Source organism: Dromaius novaehollandiae, chromosome 3, assembly GCF_036370855.1.
Source record: "Dromaius novaehollandiae isolate bDroNov1 chromosome 3, bDroNov1.hap1, whole genome shotgun sequence".
NCBI classification, from domain to species: Eukaryota; Metazoa; Chordata; class Aves; order Casuariiformes; family Dromaiidae; genus Dromaius; species Dromaius novaehollandiae.
Window position 1 is genome coordinate 105,451,135 of NC_088100.1, and position 16,123 is coordinate 105,467,257.

Below are 16,123 nucleotides of genomic sequence, written 5' to 3' on the forward strand. Positions count from 1 at the left end.
TCCAGGAGCACATCGTCTCTTGCAGCAGAAAAGGTAAAACAACAGAACAGGCAACCTTAGACTGCCTCTAACAAAATTTACAGAACTGTTTGTCCTTCGAATATCACAGTTGGATTATATGACAAATAATTCAAAAGTACAAATGAAATTATAAAAGATGTGCTTTGAAATATTAAAATATAAGCTTATAAGCCAATGCTTGTACGTATTAAAATACCAAAATAAATGTACTATAATTCAAGCATGCTGTTCTGAAAAGGTAAAGTCAGTGGCTTGAAAGTTACAGGATAATTTATGATACATGTAGCCTCCATGTAAGTAACAGATTTCCCTCTATCAGTTTTAAAGGTATACAAATAATATATTTATCTATTAGAATATCATTATTATAATCAGTCTTACCAATTTTATCTACCTAAATACATACACAACTGGTTCTTGTAAGGAATGCATATAATAATTGTAATTATACATTAAGTTTATTCACTACACATATATGATTTTTATGACTGAAGTTTCTAAAATTTCAAAGAGCATATTTTATTATGTGCTTGTATAATTTCCAGGCTATACCTCTATACAGATATGTTTTAAGTTCTATATTGCTGTGTAGAGAATTGTACACACGTAAATAAATCAAAACCACAATGAATAGTATTGAGGTCCTGTGCAGTCTGGCTATCTCTGACAAATTAGAAAACCAGGAACTTGTCTGAGAAAAAGTTCTCTTTTTCGGGAAGAAAAATGAAAAAGAAAAAATGTTCTTACCTATCAATGTATATTAAATGATACGGGCATTTACAACTTTGGGATAAAAAGAAGGAATGGTTCAGGAGAAATTCTTACATATTTCCTAAACACAACACCTCAGAAAAAAGAAAAAAGCAGTATTTTATAAAATAAAAGGTCAAAGTGAACCTATGCAGAGTTTTGTGAAAGAGTTAAAGCTATAGATTAAAGGCTATTTGCTGATAAGGATGCATCTATTTGAAATAGGATAGCATTTGGGACTACTCGAACAAAAGTCTACAGAAAACTGATAAATCAAGGAACTGAGCTGGATTTAAACAAACAACAGACATGGCTAAGAACACACGAAATGTCACGAGTACAGCTGAAAAACAAGTGATGGCTCAGGACCACTTACTCAGCTACTAACGAGACATTATTTGCTTTCGCCTCCGCAAAGCGAGACAGCTTTCAATCCAGCTACAGCTCAAGCAATTTTTAAGGCTGAAATCTTCGAAAGTGATTATTATTTCTGGGTTCACACATGGAACACCCCAATGGGTTTGACTTTCAGAAAATTATGCATCTGCCACACATCACGGAGACAGGCAAAATCCTAAGCGATTTCTGCGAGCTACAGCAAAAGTCTCAATGACAGCCCAAAACTGCTGTTATGAAGTACCAAAGCCTGGCTGCTCAAAAAAACCCTTTCGGTGCAATAACATTTTGCATCCTTGTACCTGATTTTTAGGTGCTCCGCCCATATAACGTAGTGCTCAGCCCTGTCGGTTACCCTAGTGCCTTGGGCAGTGCAAGCGAATTCATAAGTGGCATTGCCAACCAGGGACTAGCCTGGGACTCCCAGCAGCAAACGACGAAGGCAGAGCTGTCTCTGAATACAGCACCTCATCTCTACGTGCCTTAAGCTGCGATACTCAGATTCCTCAGTTCTGAAGTCTTTTTCAAAGGTCCTAGGCTGCTCCTGAGAGAAACTTAGCTGCGAATCCTTTCTTTCAAGGACAGAGCTGGAGAAGGTGTGAGACATCACACACAGAGAGTCACCGTTTTGCAAGAGGAGCTCCTGGTTTCTGAAGTCTGCCAGGACGTACGGGAAAAGGCAGGAGCAGAGAGGCTCGACCTTGTCAGGATGGAAGTGCTTGAGAACATCCAGAAGCAGATCTTTGGCCCCCTGGGAAAGCTGAATACTGAAAACTCACACAGGCTAGGCAACTTCTAAGGTTAGGTGGCAGTTCAGGGGGAATACTGAGAATCTCAGTTTTTGCTTTCAATGCCTAAATCCCATTTAAGTCCCACTTAAGGCATCTAATCTTTTTGTGGATCTGGGCCTAAAGCCTTGCCAGGAAGGAGAGAGTCTGTGCATGCAAAAGTTGATGGTCAGCAACAGTCTGGTTCTGTCAAAACTGAAATACACAGAAAATGACTTTATTTTGTACGAAGGAATAATGCAGCATAATCAGAGAGGAGTTCTAGCCACCAAAAGCTAATTTTAATCCAGCTAATTCTGATCACAATTCTGTCTTTAGACCCAAGATAGTTTTGTTGACCTGGAGAATTTCATAACTCATAAATCATGGGTCTTCAATAACTCATGGGAAGAAACAAACTTGAAAATGTACAAAACCCAAAAAGGTTATAGGGGCCATCAAAAAACTTCACTTACCACACCAGCTAAAAGGTAAAACTAAAAAGGAGCACAAAATTATAAACCACTGTACTCCTTAAGGAGAGTTAATAATTGAAAGAACAATGTTCTATCATTCAGTGACCAAATAGTTTGCCATGCTCCATGAAACTGAATAGTTTTAGTCCAGTTCTTCATAGCCAGGAGTCCACCTGACAAGGGCTACCCATTTATTTCTCACTTATCTGAGCCACTGCAGGTGGTCTCAACAGTGAGGTAAAGTGTGAGCAGTCCTGGACCTTGGCTTACCCTCTATGTGGCACCTCTCTTTTTTCAAGGTGCCTGTGCTACACAATTTGAATTTAGTTGACAGAGTTGTCAATGTATGTGCATATACAAACAATATCTAAGTGACAAAAGTAGTCTTTCAACAATAGTAGTAGATTAGAATTACAATCAGAAAATATAACTTTCCATTATAATTCCATATAAGGGTGTTTAGAAGGGAGATTAGCATTTTTATTACTAATTATTTTAATGGTAAATATTTCATCTTGTCCCAAAATATGCTCTACCTAGCATTGCACACATTTAAATTACTGCACACTCTGAGACTTGCTAAGGATAAAGCACCAGAGTTCTCCACTTCCAGGATTCAAATACATCTCCACAGAGCTCTGGCTCAAATTAGAATTATTACCTAAATCTTCTTCAGGTACCCTTTGACACAGTATCTGAACTTCATAAACTGGGACAAAAACAGGGGAAAAGTGTCTTCTAGTTCTCCCTGTCTGCAGACGGGAAAAAGAGTTCTGGGAAACCACCCACTAACTTCTGAAAGTTTTACATTACAAAATCAGTACTTGATGCAAAATACATGAGAGTAAACAAGAACTTACGTCACAGATTGTGAAGATGCCAGAGATATTCTGAGCAAAGGAAAATTGCCTGTTGCCCCATGTTCGTTAAGTCCAGGGAACCACTCTGCACATTTCCCCCCCGTCTGCTTCAGTATCTCTCCAAATGGCAACCCGGTTTCTCCTGGCAGGCAGTCTGACTCTGACTTCCCCCCAGTTCTTCAAGGGGTCTAAGAATTATTAATGCTTGGTAATTAGCACATGGTAAGGAGGCCAGTGTGGTTTCCCCGATTTACTTGGATATTGGTCTGGATTCTCGCTGTGCTTTGACCTGCATTTTACTTTCAATTTTGGATTCCTACCAGGTGCTGTTCGCAAAGTTAAGGCAGTGCCTTTTCTGTTTAGCCACCCCCTCCCTTTTCATAAAGTTGTAAAGTAGATTGATTTACACAGGTACCCCCTGGGTGACCACCTCCGATGCTGACACAGGCCTGCAACACAAAATATTTTGTTCATTATGGCTTATTTTTCCAAGTATTCCTGCTTAATCCAAGGGCTTTCCTTTTACTTGCTTTTCAAAAGTACTTATTTTATGTTGAAGTCAGTCAACTTTTGCCTGTATGAAGCGAGTGGCCTGCTGCTACTCTATGTATAAGCTAAACCTTACTTTCCGTACTCACACAGGCAATCCCAGCCAGGTTGGCAAGTCAGCTCAGAATAGAAAGCAAGATTTGTCCTGTATCTACCTATAAATTTTTAGTTGCAAGCTGTGTTTGAGAGAGACTGGTCAGCTGTAACAGGCTGATGAGAAATTCTATTAAATACTTCTCGTTGAAAAATATATAAATCACAATGACTGGTAAAACAACATAGATGTGACACTATAAATATAGAAGTAATCAAAGTTCCATTCTAGGAATCTTATAATGTAATTTGTCTAAATAATATAAATATTATGACAAGTAAATGCATAAAACAGTATAAGGCAAGAAGACAAAGTTGTCTGCAGAACATTAAGGGTTAAATTTTTGGACAGGTTTAGGGGGCCATGGAAGTTGTGAATTTAGAATTAGTGGGGAATTGTTATATGCAATAAAGCTCCAAGTTATTTTTGTTTGCACTGCTTACTTACTGCCTACTATTATTATTCCAGGTTCCTTCTTACAAAGCGCATATAGCTAGCACAGGCATGACAAGGAAGCAGCACCGAAGAACAAATTAATGGAGAAATATTAGTGGAATGCAGCAGGCTTTGGGGAGAGCCTGATTTACCCAGTGATTAAGCAGAGCCATTTGTGCATTGTGCGTATACGTGTACTCAGAAAGGTTTGGTTAGCACATGCACATGGAGAAGGATTTGGTTATGGTTAGAATTTGTGAGTGACAGCCATGTGACAGCTGGGAGTCAGCAAAGATTTGTAGGGATGGAAATTCCTGAGATAGGACGCACGACTGCTCATGGGATCTGCATGTGCCTATCATCATGCTGTATTATAATAGCTGACACTATGGTTTACCTGTTTTCCAAAAGAGAGAGGCTATAAATTAGGAAGAGGAGCTGAGGAATGATGGATGAGAAATGAAAGTCATAACATTTAAAAAAAAAAGAGAGAGAGAGATAAATATAACTTGTTTTTCTGTTATCAAAACAAACAGAAATCTCCAACCAAGCCACACAACAGTACTAAAACTTGTATTTTCATGATTTATCTTTAGTGTCAGGTTACTATTTCTTTAGAATATAGGGGTTTTTTTTCCTAGTAACTTACCTCTTAAGGCCTTGATTCTACAAACACTTACACAAGTAGTTAGTTTTAAATCTGTGAATAATCACACTGCTTAGTTTATCAATATTCATACATTTTCAGAATCAGGGCCTAAGTCATAATGTGGGATTAAACAGAAACATTTCCAAAGAACGGCTTCATTTGCTCTTCCGTGAGTCTTACAGAAATGTGAAGCTACTGGAGACGTACAATGTAAATCCAATTTGAAAAACTGAAATACTTGCCCTTTAATACAGAATACAAGCTGATACAGTATCACATGACCTTTACCGTAATTTCTATTAAAATCATTTCATGTCTGGTTGCTTCTGCTATCCTGGCTCATTTGTATTGTTTACAACAAGTCATTGCTCCCGACAGTTAGTGGTGGCTGAAGCCATGGTTACCAGTTTTTACATGCACTAGTTAAATGGAATGCAGCTCTTTGGTGGGGTTTCACGGAGAAAGCTCTTAAGAAACCACAATCCCGCTATCAATCAGGCTAACCTGGGAGAAATTAATCTTAGAAACATAAGTATTGTTGCATATTAAAAATTTATCGAGAGGGAGCTCAAGGCTTTTATTAGTCGTAGTCGCAAAAGTGGACCTGTTCAGATCTGACTTAGTGCACAGAAGACTTAGGTTATGTGGTCTACATCTGACATTCATCCATGTTGTGCCTTCTCTGGTGCTCGATGCTAATAAAACTGTACTGTTTAAAGCTTAAAAAAAAAAAAACTGGAACACTTATTTTACCAGAAATGTGCTCGGCATATAAATAGTGCTTAAATACAGGTTTAACCAGACTGCAGTCCCAGCAAAGTAACTTAAACAGACACAAACAAGATAGTAAAACACAAAATAGACAGCTTTGAACAGAATTCAATTAAGACAAAAAAATACCCCAAGCAGCGGAATGTTGTTAACGAGTAAATTAAGCCTGCAAACAAATATGTTTTATTGCTACCTAAGAACAATACGTACTAATTCCATTTGCCCTGTTATTTATAGTTTGTCGTAGGGTGGGGTTGCCAAAATCAAAAAGCAAAGAAGAAAACTTATTTGCAAGATGGATACTAAAAACATTTAAAATGCCTAATGATATAAGAAAAGTTCTCTACAGTTCGATGGCTATAATAATTGTCCCACAAGCTACATGAGAGCAACAAATAGTTAAATCGAACATATTACTAGCTCATCTACTGCAAAGTCACTGTATCAGAAGCCCGAATTGATTTGCTCCCTTACAACAAATTGAAAATGAATGTAACATAACATCTGAAAAAAAATCCCTCCTGCACTGCTAATCGGATATTGTATAATGGTTGATTGCAGCTTTGCACTGTGCTATTGTTGCCTATATCATACATACTTACAGGTTCTGGGTTCTTCCAAGAGTTTGGTGCAGTTTCAAGGACAAATGTCTTAAGGAAGTCTTTCTACTGTGCAGCAGTGATCCTAGCTCTGATCTCATTACATGAGCAAAGTGCTAAATCTGACAATATAAAGAAACTTCCTGTGTGAAGAAGAAATCTTGGAAAGTCTCAGGGTTAAAAAGGCTGCTTAAATGTGCTGGTTGATTTGCTCCCTAGTTGTGTATACACAGTAGCAGCTGATCTCTGTTTGCAGCCCTGCAGAAAGAAACCTTTGCTGAAAACCAATGGCATCACATTTCAGTGGAGCTATTGCCAGGCTCTGGAGAGCAAAGCAACCTTTGACAACTTCACCCAGTTCAGATCGGTGGGGTTTACGGCATGTCCAGCAGGACTTCTGAAACTGTATATTTACTGTATTACTTTTATTAACACTGATCTGAAATCCTGCATCCTAGTCAGTCATGATACAGGCAAAAGTCTCATTCACTTTAATGCGAGGTTTTGCCTCTGTCAGGACTAAGAACTGCAGAATTCACCACAATATATTTTGCTTGTCTTGCCTGTGGTGTTTGCAGATGAGAAGCTGTTAGCTGCACCCAAAAACATTGTATGCGTTAGAATTGTTACAGCAAGTGCAGTGGGTGTCCTGTTTGTCCTAAATTCATTCGAACCTGCCTTGCGCCAGGCTCACGCTTCTCAGCTGTTTTTTTCAGATAAAGAGTACAAATCGCAATGGATTCGGGGGGGGGGGGGGGGAAGCAGGGGGAGATCTCTCCTTTAATACCTTATTTGGAACCAAAACCTTGGAGTGTGACACCCAAAATTTGGCAAAGTTTGGAATTCTGACCAAAGTCAAACCGTGAGTCTAAATATTTTCCATGCTGCCTTAGCTTGTGTCCCAGCCCCCCAGAACTAAAATGGGAGAAGTTCAGAACTTGGATTTGGTTCTGCACTGCTTACTGATGTCCAAGTAAGTGAATAACACCAGGACAGCAACACTGAAAATTTTATCTGCTGCAGCTATATTGACTCTTCAGCTGAGAAGCAGTCCTCCAAACACATCTTCATATTTGATTTTTAAAAATTAACAATAATTAATTGTGATTTTGTTGCTTCAACATCTTGGCCAGGATAATAGTAAGAACAATAATTCCATATGTTCCCCCCCCATACATGTAGAACGTAACTGTACAGCATGCAAGCTGCTTTCACAAAGGGATCTACTTCTCTCTCTAGAATAAGATAAAATCTCAGGAAGAAAATTTAGAAGAGTGCCTTTTGTAAGTGCACAATTGCAGACTTCGGCCAGGAGTTTTTTCTGGGCATTTGAAAGACAGATTATTCACCACCCTCTTTTCCCCTCAAGCGCTATGACTATTCTAGCTACTAGTATATTGCGTGTTATTTCTTTAATATTTTGAACTTTATTCCAAAGGGCAGAAATCAAAACTGACAGTACATCAAGACAGCATGTTCAACGATTCAAACAACAAAATAATTGAGGCCCCATGCATACACACTATCTGAGTATGAGTATGCATGTTGCACATGTGCACGCACACTCACAAGCACAAACAAGTATAATGGTTTGTAGCCCAAGTTTCAGAGGTACTCGTAGTTCATGTCCTCGTGCTCCTTTGACTAAAAAAGCAACAAGGAACATAAATCTGCTTAGTAACGACAACAACAAAAATCTTTAAAAAGGTAACAACAGTTTATAGCACTGTAAGCTACTGATTCAGCACACACTTCCTTGCCACCAAAACATGCCCAAAGAGCTTGTCTTCTTCTGAGAGCAAGATCCTGTCAACCCCTGACCCATGCCACGGGAGAAATTAAATTGAGCGGTAAGTGCTGGAAGCATTCATCTTACCCTTTTCCACTGAGGGACGGTGCAAGGCAGCGAACTGAAATTCTGGCTAGGAGACCGAGCTCTTCCAGGCTCTGCCACTGACTGGCTGCGTAACCTTCAGCTTCACCTTTCTGTGTCTTCACTTCGCTTTACCTTTCTGTGTCTAAACCAGCACCATTAAATTTAATGTATGTTGCAAAGGCAAAGTTTCTCTGCCTCAGTTGCTCAAGCTATGAAACCGGGATTGCCTGTTGGAGAAAGGCAATGGACTAAAAACTGAAGTTTTGAGTTCAACTCCTAGTTCTGCCAGAAGAACGCTGGTGACCTTGGACAACCTGCTCTGTTTGCCTCAGTACCCAGTCTGCTGCACATACTTTATACACTTTGCTCGCAACATTTGTCCACCTGGTCTCTTTTGAATGTAATACTTCAGGAAAGGTTAGGTTTTTTAAAAATTCAGCACAGAGCAAAACAAAATCTTTTTGTCAGAGGGAACTTAAGACACTAACTTAATACAATTAATAAAACCCCTGTGAAGGTAGGAATTTCAGTGAATGAAATTTCCTGATCAAGAGCCTTTAACATACAGAAGTCTCCATGCAGAAAGGCTGAAACTCCTGAATCCTGCATGAGAACAGTAACCTGACTGTATTCGGCAGTCTTGCCCCACACACCAAAAAACTTGATTTGTCAAGTTTGGGGAATGTCCACTCTGACTTGGATTCCCCTTCTCCTTATATCTTCTATGCAATCATGTCACATCTGTCACAGCTATGTAAATATAGATCCAGGGACAGGGCTCCTTCAGTTCGCTTCTTTTGCAACGGTATACACAGATCAGACACAACCTCTGGACACACGGGGATTGCAGAATCTTCCTTCTCCTACTCCTCCTACCTGTACTTCAACCTGCTGGATATTCTGCCTTTCCTTATTCTCTCCTTTCCAATTTGCTCACTTTATTTACTTTTCAGAGTGTTCACAGAGCTGCATGAGGCAGGGAGCACGATAACTTTGGGGAAAATGTGAAGACAATCCAAAGCCCCTTCTCCAGCTTTCAAAGGACAGGGTAAAATACTCTGGCTACTAAGGAAGGGCTGCAAAAAACGTTCAGAGAGGACAGAGAAGAAGAGTTAGGACAGAAATGAAGAGGAAGCAGGCCCAGAGCTGTTGAGATCTGAGAAGCAGTATGTCTCCACTCCCTCCTCCATCCTTCTCCAGCGAGAAGGGCAGCACTTGGGAAACAGCTCCCACTGCCTGCTCTTTAGGGGTCTGAACTGGTACCGGTGCCAGACGTGGGCAATGCCGTGCCTTCCTTACATCCCCCATTTGCAACAATTTACAAAGCTCTCTTATTTTATACGTGCCAGTCTTACAATTCAAAGACATCATCAAGCAAGTTGTATAAGGCTAATACTACAAACGAATAAAACATAGTGCAAATTTTCAATTTCAGCATAGTCTCAGGATGTTTGTTGCATATTTTAGAACTGTACTTCCAAGAGTCAAGTAATAAGACATCAGCTTTCTCTTTTAAGAAAAGAGGTTTCTGGCCCTGTAATAAGGGAAGAATGACTGAAAATTACCCCCACAAAACACAAGTCCGACACAAACACAACAACATTTCTAAACCTTTAGACCTTTTAGCTAGTCTCAAAATTTTTCAGTATCAGCTTCATTTTTAATTATTAATCTCTGAATCCACACAGAGTAGTGAAAAGTACACCTGATAGCGTTAGGAAGGCCAAACTCCAAGAAACATCCAAGATCCTACCTTTTTGCTCAGACACTTAGAATTTTGCTTGATATAGCAAGTCCCAAACTAGACTCATCCAGACCTGCCTAATTTCTGCACAGGTACCAAATGTTTCCCCTCCCCAGTCTACCCAAACACATATATACTGTGACTTTTGGGGTCTTTTTTAGCATTTTAATGCATTCGTATTCTTGTCAAGTATGGAACACCTTCCTCATTCTCATACACCAAGTCACTGCACTCTTCTCATTGAAATCCATCCATAAGTCACTTCTCCCTTTTCATCTGTTAGGACTTTAAACCAAAACTAACACAATCATCAAGACATTTGTATGCCTAAGCATAAGTATGCCTGTTCTTATTATAAGTTTTGCACTACCTGGCCATTCAGGATTCAATCTTTTCTGTTTTGTTTACTATACTCACATTTTGTGTTATGTGTACAATTAAAATTGTTTCTTCATACTGTTCTTGTCATTTATTTGTTCTCTAAAGTATCCAGCGTATTTTGAAACCAATATAAGTGATAGTATAGATTTAAATATTGCCATGAAGGCATCACTATAAATGTGACATTTGGAATAATTCATTCAAGGTGTCTACATCTAATTTAAATTCTTTCCCAATTTTAACCAAGGCTTCACAACCAGATGAACTTAAACCAAGGTGTATGACTTCATGCTACACTGGTAATCCACGCTAACTAGGAAATAAATTTTCAGTGATTAAGTTGAATTGTTCGCACAAAATGCCAGCTTCAGCTTTTCACCCATACAAAATAGCTTGGAAAATATATACTGCATGTGTTTATTATAGCTACAGTTGCTATGAACATCTATAACTCTCCAACAATTTCTTTGATTTATGTTCAAAAACATACAGGGCATGAAATGATGCCTGCAACCTTACATTTCCCTCAAGAACATTGTGGGGAGAAGATATATTCCAAAACATCATGTTAGATTCCTTGTTATGTCTCCTTTTTAAAATAAATGTATGATAATCAATTACACATGCTTCAAAGCAACTGCCACTAGATTCCCCAACAGAAAAGCTGTTTTAGAAAAGTTCCATTTTCTTTTCCCCTAATGGTTGAGTAATAATAAGAGATCTTGCTCAAATATTAAGGGAAAAATCGTGTTATAAAGGATAGGCCCTGCTCAATATGTATATGCATGTGCAAGCTTGTGCATGCCTAGACTAGACTTAGAAGAAGGTTTTCAGAAAAGAAACATCCCTGCTGATACTAACAAAAGCGTATGTGTGTGAAGATCTTACACCTGATCTCCTCTTCATATGTGCTTCTGCCAGTTTGTAGTAACTTGACTCATGTCGAGAGAATGACACAGATTATACATTAATGTATCAGGCTTGACTTTCCTTTCAACCTCAGTATGCAAAACATTTGTTTAAGAAGCTCATCTAGTTGTAGCTTCCACTAGAAGCGCAAACCTGCAAATGTTTATAGGAATATCAATTAAGCTGAATGGGAGTTCTGCCATTAAGTCCCATGCAAGTAGGATTTGACTTTCCAGATCTGCCTGGACTCCACGCAGATGCTGAAGTGCATGTTTTCTCCAGAGTACCAAGGCCAGCGGGTTATTTTCCTTTAATGGGTGAGCACAGTGCGGATGACGACTCCCTGGCTTCTTGGCTCTGGCACGGGGACACCGGCAGCAACCTGGGACAGGACCCTTCTGCCTGGTGGGAGAGGCGAGAGCGGCTGGGAATTAACCCAGTGCACAGCCCCCAGGATAGAAAAGACCAGGACCTTCATCTCCCCTGCTTCAAGGAGGTTTGTGCCGCCTGCACCCCAGATGGATAGCTCCCGTTCCCTACGCCCTGGACTTTTAAAGCCCTGCGTTGCGCTGCAAACTGCATACCTGGCAAACAGTATGGAAAACTGGACTGCACCGGACAAGCACCTCTAAGTAGGACTGACACCTACTGGCGCTGACTTTCAAGTGAATATGGAGCGACCTGGATCGGAGACCTGTTTTGAATAAAACACGGCCTTGTTCCTTGCTGCAAGCCTGCAACGTTCACATGCTAAATATGGAAACAGAAATAAATTTGCTCATTTCGCCCAGGCTTTTCTGTATTTCTTTGTATCAAAAGCTCAAAGAATGACAATTCACAAGGGAGGAAATCCTTGCTTGCACTCCCTTTTAAGTATAGCACCATTTTATCCATTAATAATGAAGACTTCAAGGAGGAGGGGAGGTAACTGGATGTGCGTGCCTATTGCCCAGGCAGCCCCAGCTAGATAGCATCAACAGTTGTTCCCCTATTTTCACAGCGGGAAATAACCAGGTACTAGCTGTATAGGAATAATCAAGAGGAATCTAGGTCAAAATCAAAGCAAGACTGCTCTGTCCATTTGATGAAACGCCCATGCAAACACAATACCAATGTAAAAACAAAAGACCTTATCTGTAATGGTTATATCTCTTAAGACTGCTAAATAAGTGTGAAAACATTAGACTGCTTTGAGCAAAAGACACTATTCCCTTCATTTGACGTTTGAGAAGGCATTTAAAATCAATATAAAATTACAATATTAGGAAATTTTATAATCATTATTTCAAACCGGCAGACTTGAAAGGGTCTCTTGTTCATGGGTAAATCTTCAGTTAGTTTTTCTAGTACCAGCGGTTCAATCGAAAGATTCGCCAACTGCCCCCTGGAGAAAACTGAAGATCTGCATTTAAATGGAGATATAGTATTTCCAAATGCACAGTACCTGGAAGGCAGATACTGTCAAGGTTTCCTAGTGAGTGGATCTCAAATTGTGTTAGGTACATTTCAGGGCTGTAACTCTCCCCATTTCACAGGACTGCGGCTATTTCCATATCATTTTTCTGTGTGCATACTTTGTAATATTTGTCCTGATAAGTCAAAATTTAACCCTGATCCACAACTAAGCCCTCACATACTATCAACAAGGAATTACAACCTTATATATAATTTTCTGATATGCCCAATGAAGACTATATTAGATAGCTTGGCTAGAAATCTTAAATAATTGAAAAGTATGATGACTTAATAGAGTAGTGAGCTTGGTTTACAATGCAGCCAATTTAGAGCCATAAAAACACAGTGTAAAATTTTTATCTTGTGGTTGACCATTACATATCCTATTTATTATTCCAAAGTATTTCAACAGCATTTTTCTTCATTAATGTGGCTTCTGGCATTTAGCACTCACTCTCTAAATGCACATGATTTTCCTAAGAGAATTTTAGAAAAAGAAAACTAAAATTTAGAAGATTACTACAAAACCGTTCCTTGTTACAACACGTGTTTTTCCACATTCTAGCTTGAGCCGACTTAGTGTGTCGTAAAATGCGTTCAAAACCCCTGAGACTTAAATATAATAAATCAAAGTTATGTAGGTAAAGTTAAAAAGACCAGTGTAACTACTGATCCTGACACATCAGAGAAGCAAAAAAAAAATCAAGCCTCGTGAATACTTTGTTGCTTATGTACCTGAGTTCAAAGAGCAGTGTTCCTCATAGGAAAACATCTTAATTTTCATATCAGAAAATCATAATAACCTTCCAGAAAAGTTTTAGGGAGTACGCGGCGAGGGCAGAGACAAGGTTTGGAGTGCAAAAGGCGCTCGTGAACAGTTTCAGACACGCAGGCATTAGTCTAGGCAGCCCCTTGCTGAAATTCAGGTTGCAACTGAAATGTCCCTGTAAACAAGGTTACTGAGAACGGACCAAGATATCCTTCTCAGCAGCACCTTCACCAGGAGCCCTTCAGCTGTCTACTTAGTTTGTTATACCTTATCTTGCAGACCTGACATTCTCATGCTGATTCAAATTCAGGATTCAAAATGAAAGATGAAATATCTCTAAGATCACTTAATATTGAAATACTGTTGCAGTAATAAGTGGTGCTAGGCTTGAGATAGGGATATAGTACTCTAGTGGTAACCTTTTAATTTCTGAGGAAACAGTATGGGATCACTGTGATACTGCGCACACAGTTAATGCAATCGATTTGTTTTCCGTATTTTGATAATGAGCACACCGAATGTCATGTTTACCCTCTTCTGCCCGTCGCACATTTTAAACTATAAAGTCCTCTAAAAGGAGACCTGTCAGACTCCCATACGGACATAAAAACCCTCACGGACCCCCCCCCCCCCCCCCCCAGCACACACAACAGCTACACTGATACTTTCAAGACAAGGAAGAATGTAACCATGAGTCATTTCTTCATGCGAAGCCTTTGGATATTTTCAGTGGAAATGCAGCATAACAGACGCACTACGTACAATCATCTAACGTAGGTTATACCGTAAACTATTCCCATTTTAAAAGTCAATACGTGTGTGCTACATGCGAACATTTCATGCTCTGGGGCAGAACATGAAAGCAAAAATGTATCAGATAAGTTTTACAGTTCGTATTTAGGATGGGGGAGATAATAAATGCTTAAAACTTTGGTGGCTTTATACAAAGGACATTGAAAGTCCCCTCCCAGACACAAAAGACATAGTTTTAAGTGTGTTTGTGGGGGGGGGGGGCAGATGGTCTATATTTATGTGGGGTCTTGCTGTTACTGTTAAAGTCACCTAACAGTATGAAAAGAACAGGCAGGATGGGGGGGGGGGGGATTACAGGAGAGAAAATTGAAAATTAAGCTTCTCAGTGCCTGCCTTCCCATCCCACCATTCACCTACATTTTTGTCTTCTTTATATTCTACTCATTTTACCGGCCTCCCCCACTATTTAGTCATCTCCTGCATACAGTCCTCTGTTCTCCGGTACCATGAGAAACATGTGAACTAGACCAAGTACCCCGAGTGCTTCCCCTGCAGCACTTCCAAATACCTCCTCAGACCACTTGCTCCTTTAGAGCACTAATGCCCAGGGAAGGGAAAAGGGAAAAAAAGGAAAGAAAACCTTGCAGCAGGTCACATTCAGAGCTCGGCCTGGAGTCGCTGCTCCAAAGCCCGGAGCTGGGAGGGGGAAGTGCCAGGACTACACTCGCTTCCACACTTTCTTCCCTTCGCCCCTGCTGAGGCTGCTTGCAGGCGCCTCGCTTCCTTTGTGTGCGCGTCCCCGCGTGTCCGCTCCGCGCCCCCCGCTCCTGCCGCGGCACCGACGGGGCAGACGCGCTCCCCCCGCGGGCAGCCCCGCGCGGCGGCCCCGGCACCACCCGAGCCGCCGGCCGAGAGGAGGAGACGCCGAACAACCGCCACCACCGCCGCGACCGCCCCGCGGCCGGCGCGCAGGGCTCCGGCAGGCCTGCCCGGCGCCCGCGGGGGGAGGCAGCGGGCGGCGCGGCCCGGGGGGCGGGCTGCGCCCCCTCGTCCTGCCCGGCCCGGCCCGGCCCGGCCGCGGCCCCGGGCGGGCGGCGCTGCGGCGGCCGCCGGGACGGTCGGGGCTGGCCGAAGGGCACCTCGGCGGCGCGGGGAGCCGCGGCCACGGTCGCACGCGGCCCGGCAGCAGCTGCGAAGTCCGGTCCCCCCCCACGTCCCCTGTGGCGACCGGCGGAGCCACCCCGGGCGCCGTCCCCAAACTCTTGCTCGTTAAAAGCCTCGTCACTTCCCCAGCACTCCGGATCCCGGGCGAAGAGGCGGCGGGGGAAGGGGGCAGGACAAACCCTGCCGGGCTGGGATCTGTCAGCAGAAAAAAAAATCCCCCCCAGCCCCGCCAATAATTTTAAATAATTGTCAAAGAGCTGAGGATCAATAACCCCCGGGTGGCTGACTCTTTTGTGCGGCTTTTTATTAATATTATTTTTTAGGGAATGACTCTAAGCAAGTGCAATTGACAAGGTCTGAAGGTTGGGGGGGGGGGGGGGGGGATAGCGCTCCTCTCCGCTGCTAGTCTCAAATCAAAAACATGCCCCCGCTGCAATGTCAGTGTGCGGGCGTGCACGGCGGTAAGGTCGGCACTCGCTTTACCTGGTCAGGTCAGAACCGCAGGCAGGTTAATCAGGTGAGTCGTCGGGGATTTTAAAGAAGCCGAAGCCGGTTTCTTTGCTAGGAAAGTCTACAACACCATGCAGGGACATTGCAAAATCTTTACACACGCCTCCTTTAACTGGGCTCCCGCGACCTCCGCCGCCGAGGGGGGATCCGCCGGCGGGCGCAGGCCGCGCGGCGCCGCGGCGGCGGCGGCGGGCG

General features: G+C 41.8%; 1 protein-coding gene across 10 annotated transcripts in view; it reads right to left on the reverse strand.

The window, feature by feature from the left end:
- The window catches only part of ESRRG (estrogen related receptor gamma), a 412,544-nt gene that overhangs the window by 376,440 nt on the left and 19,981 nt on the right, over nt 1-16,123 (reverse strand). For 4 of the 10 annotated variants that reach the window (XM_064509692.1, XM_064509698.1, XM_064509691.1 and 1 more), the window contains exon 1: nt 15,902-16,052. The exons of 2 other annotated variants lie outside the window; for them this stretch is intronic. Coding sequence is in view for 1 of the 8 variants with exons in the window: in XM_064509687.1 (XP_064365757.1) it covers nt 6,371-6,468 (98 nt within the window). In the remaining 7 variants the exon portion in view is untranslated. Of the gene's footprint in view, nt 1-6,370; nt 6,574-15,901; nt 16,054-16,123 lie in introns of those variants that run through there. 4 more of the 10 variants (XM_064509688.1, XM_064509687.1, XM_064509689.1 and 1 more) reach the window with 4 other exon arrangements.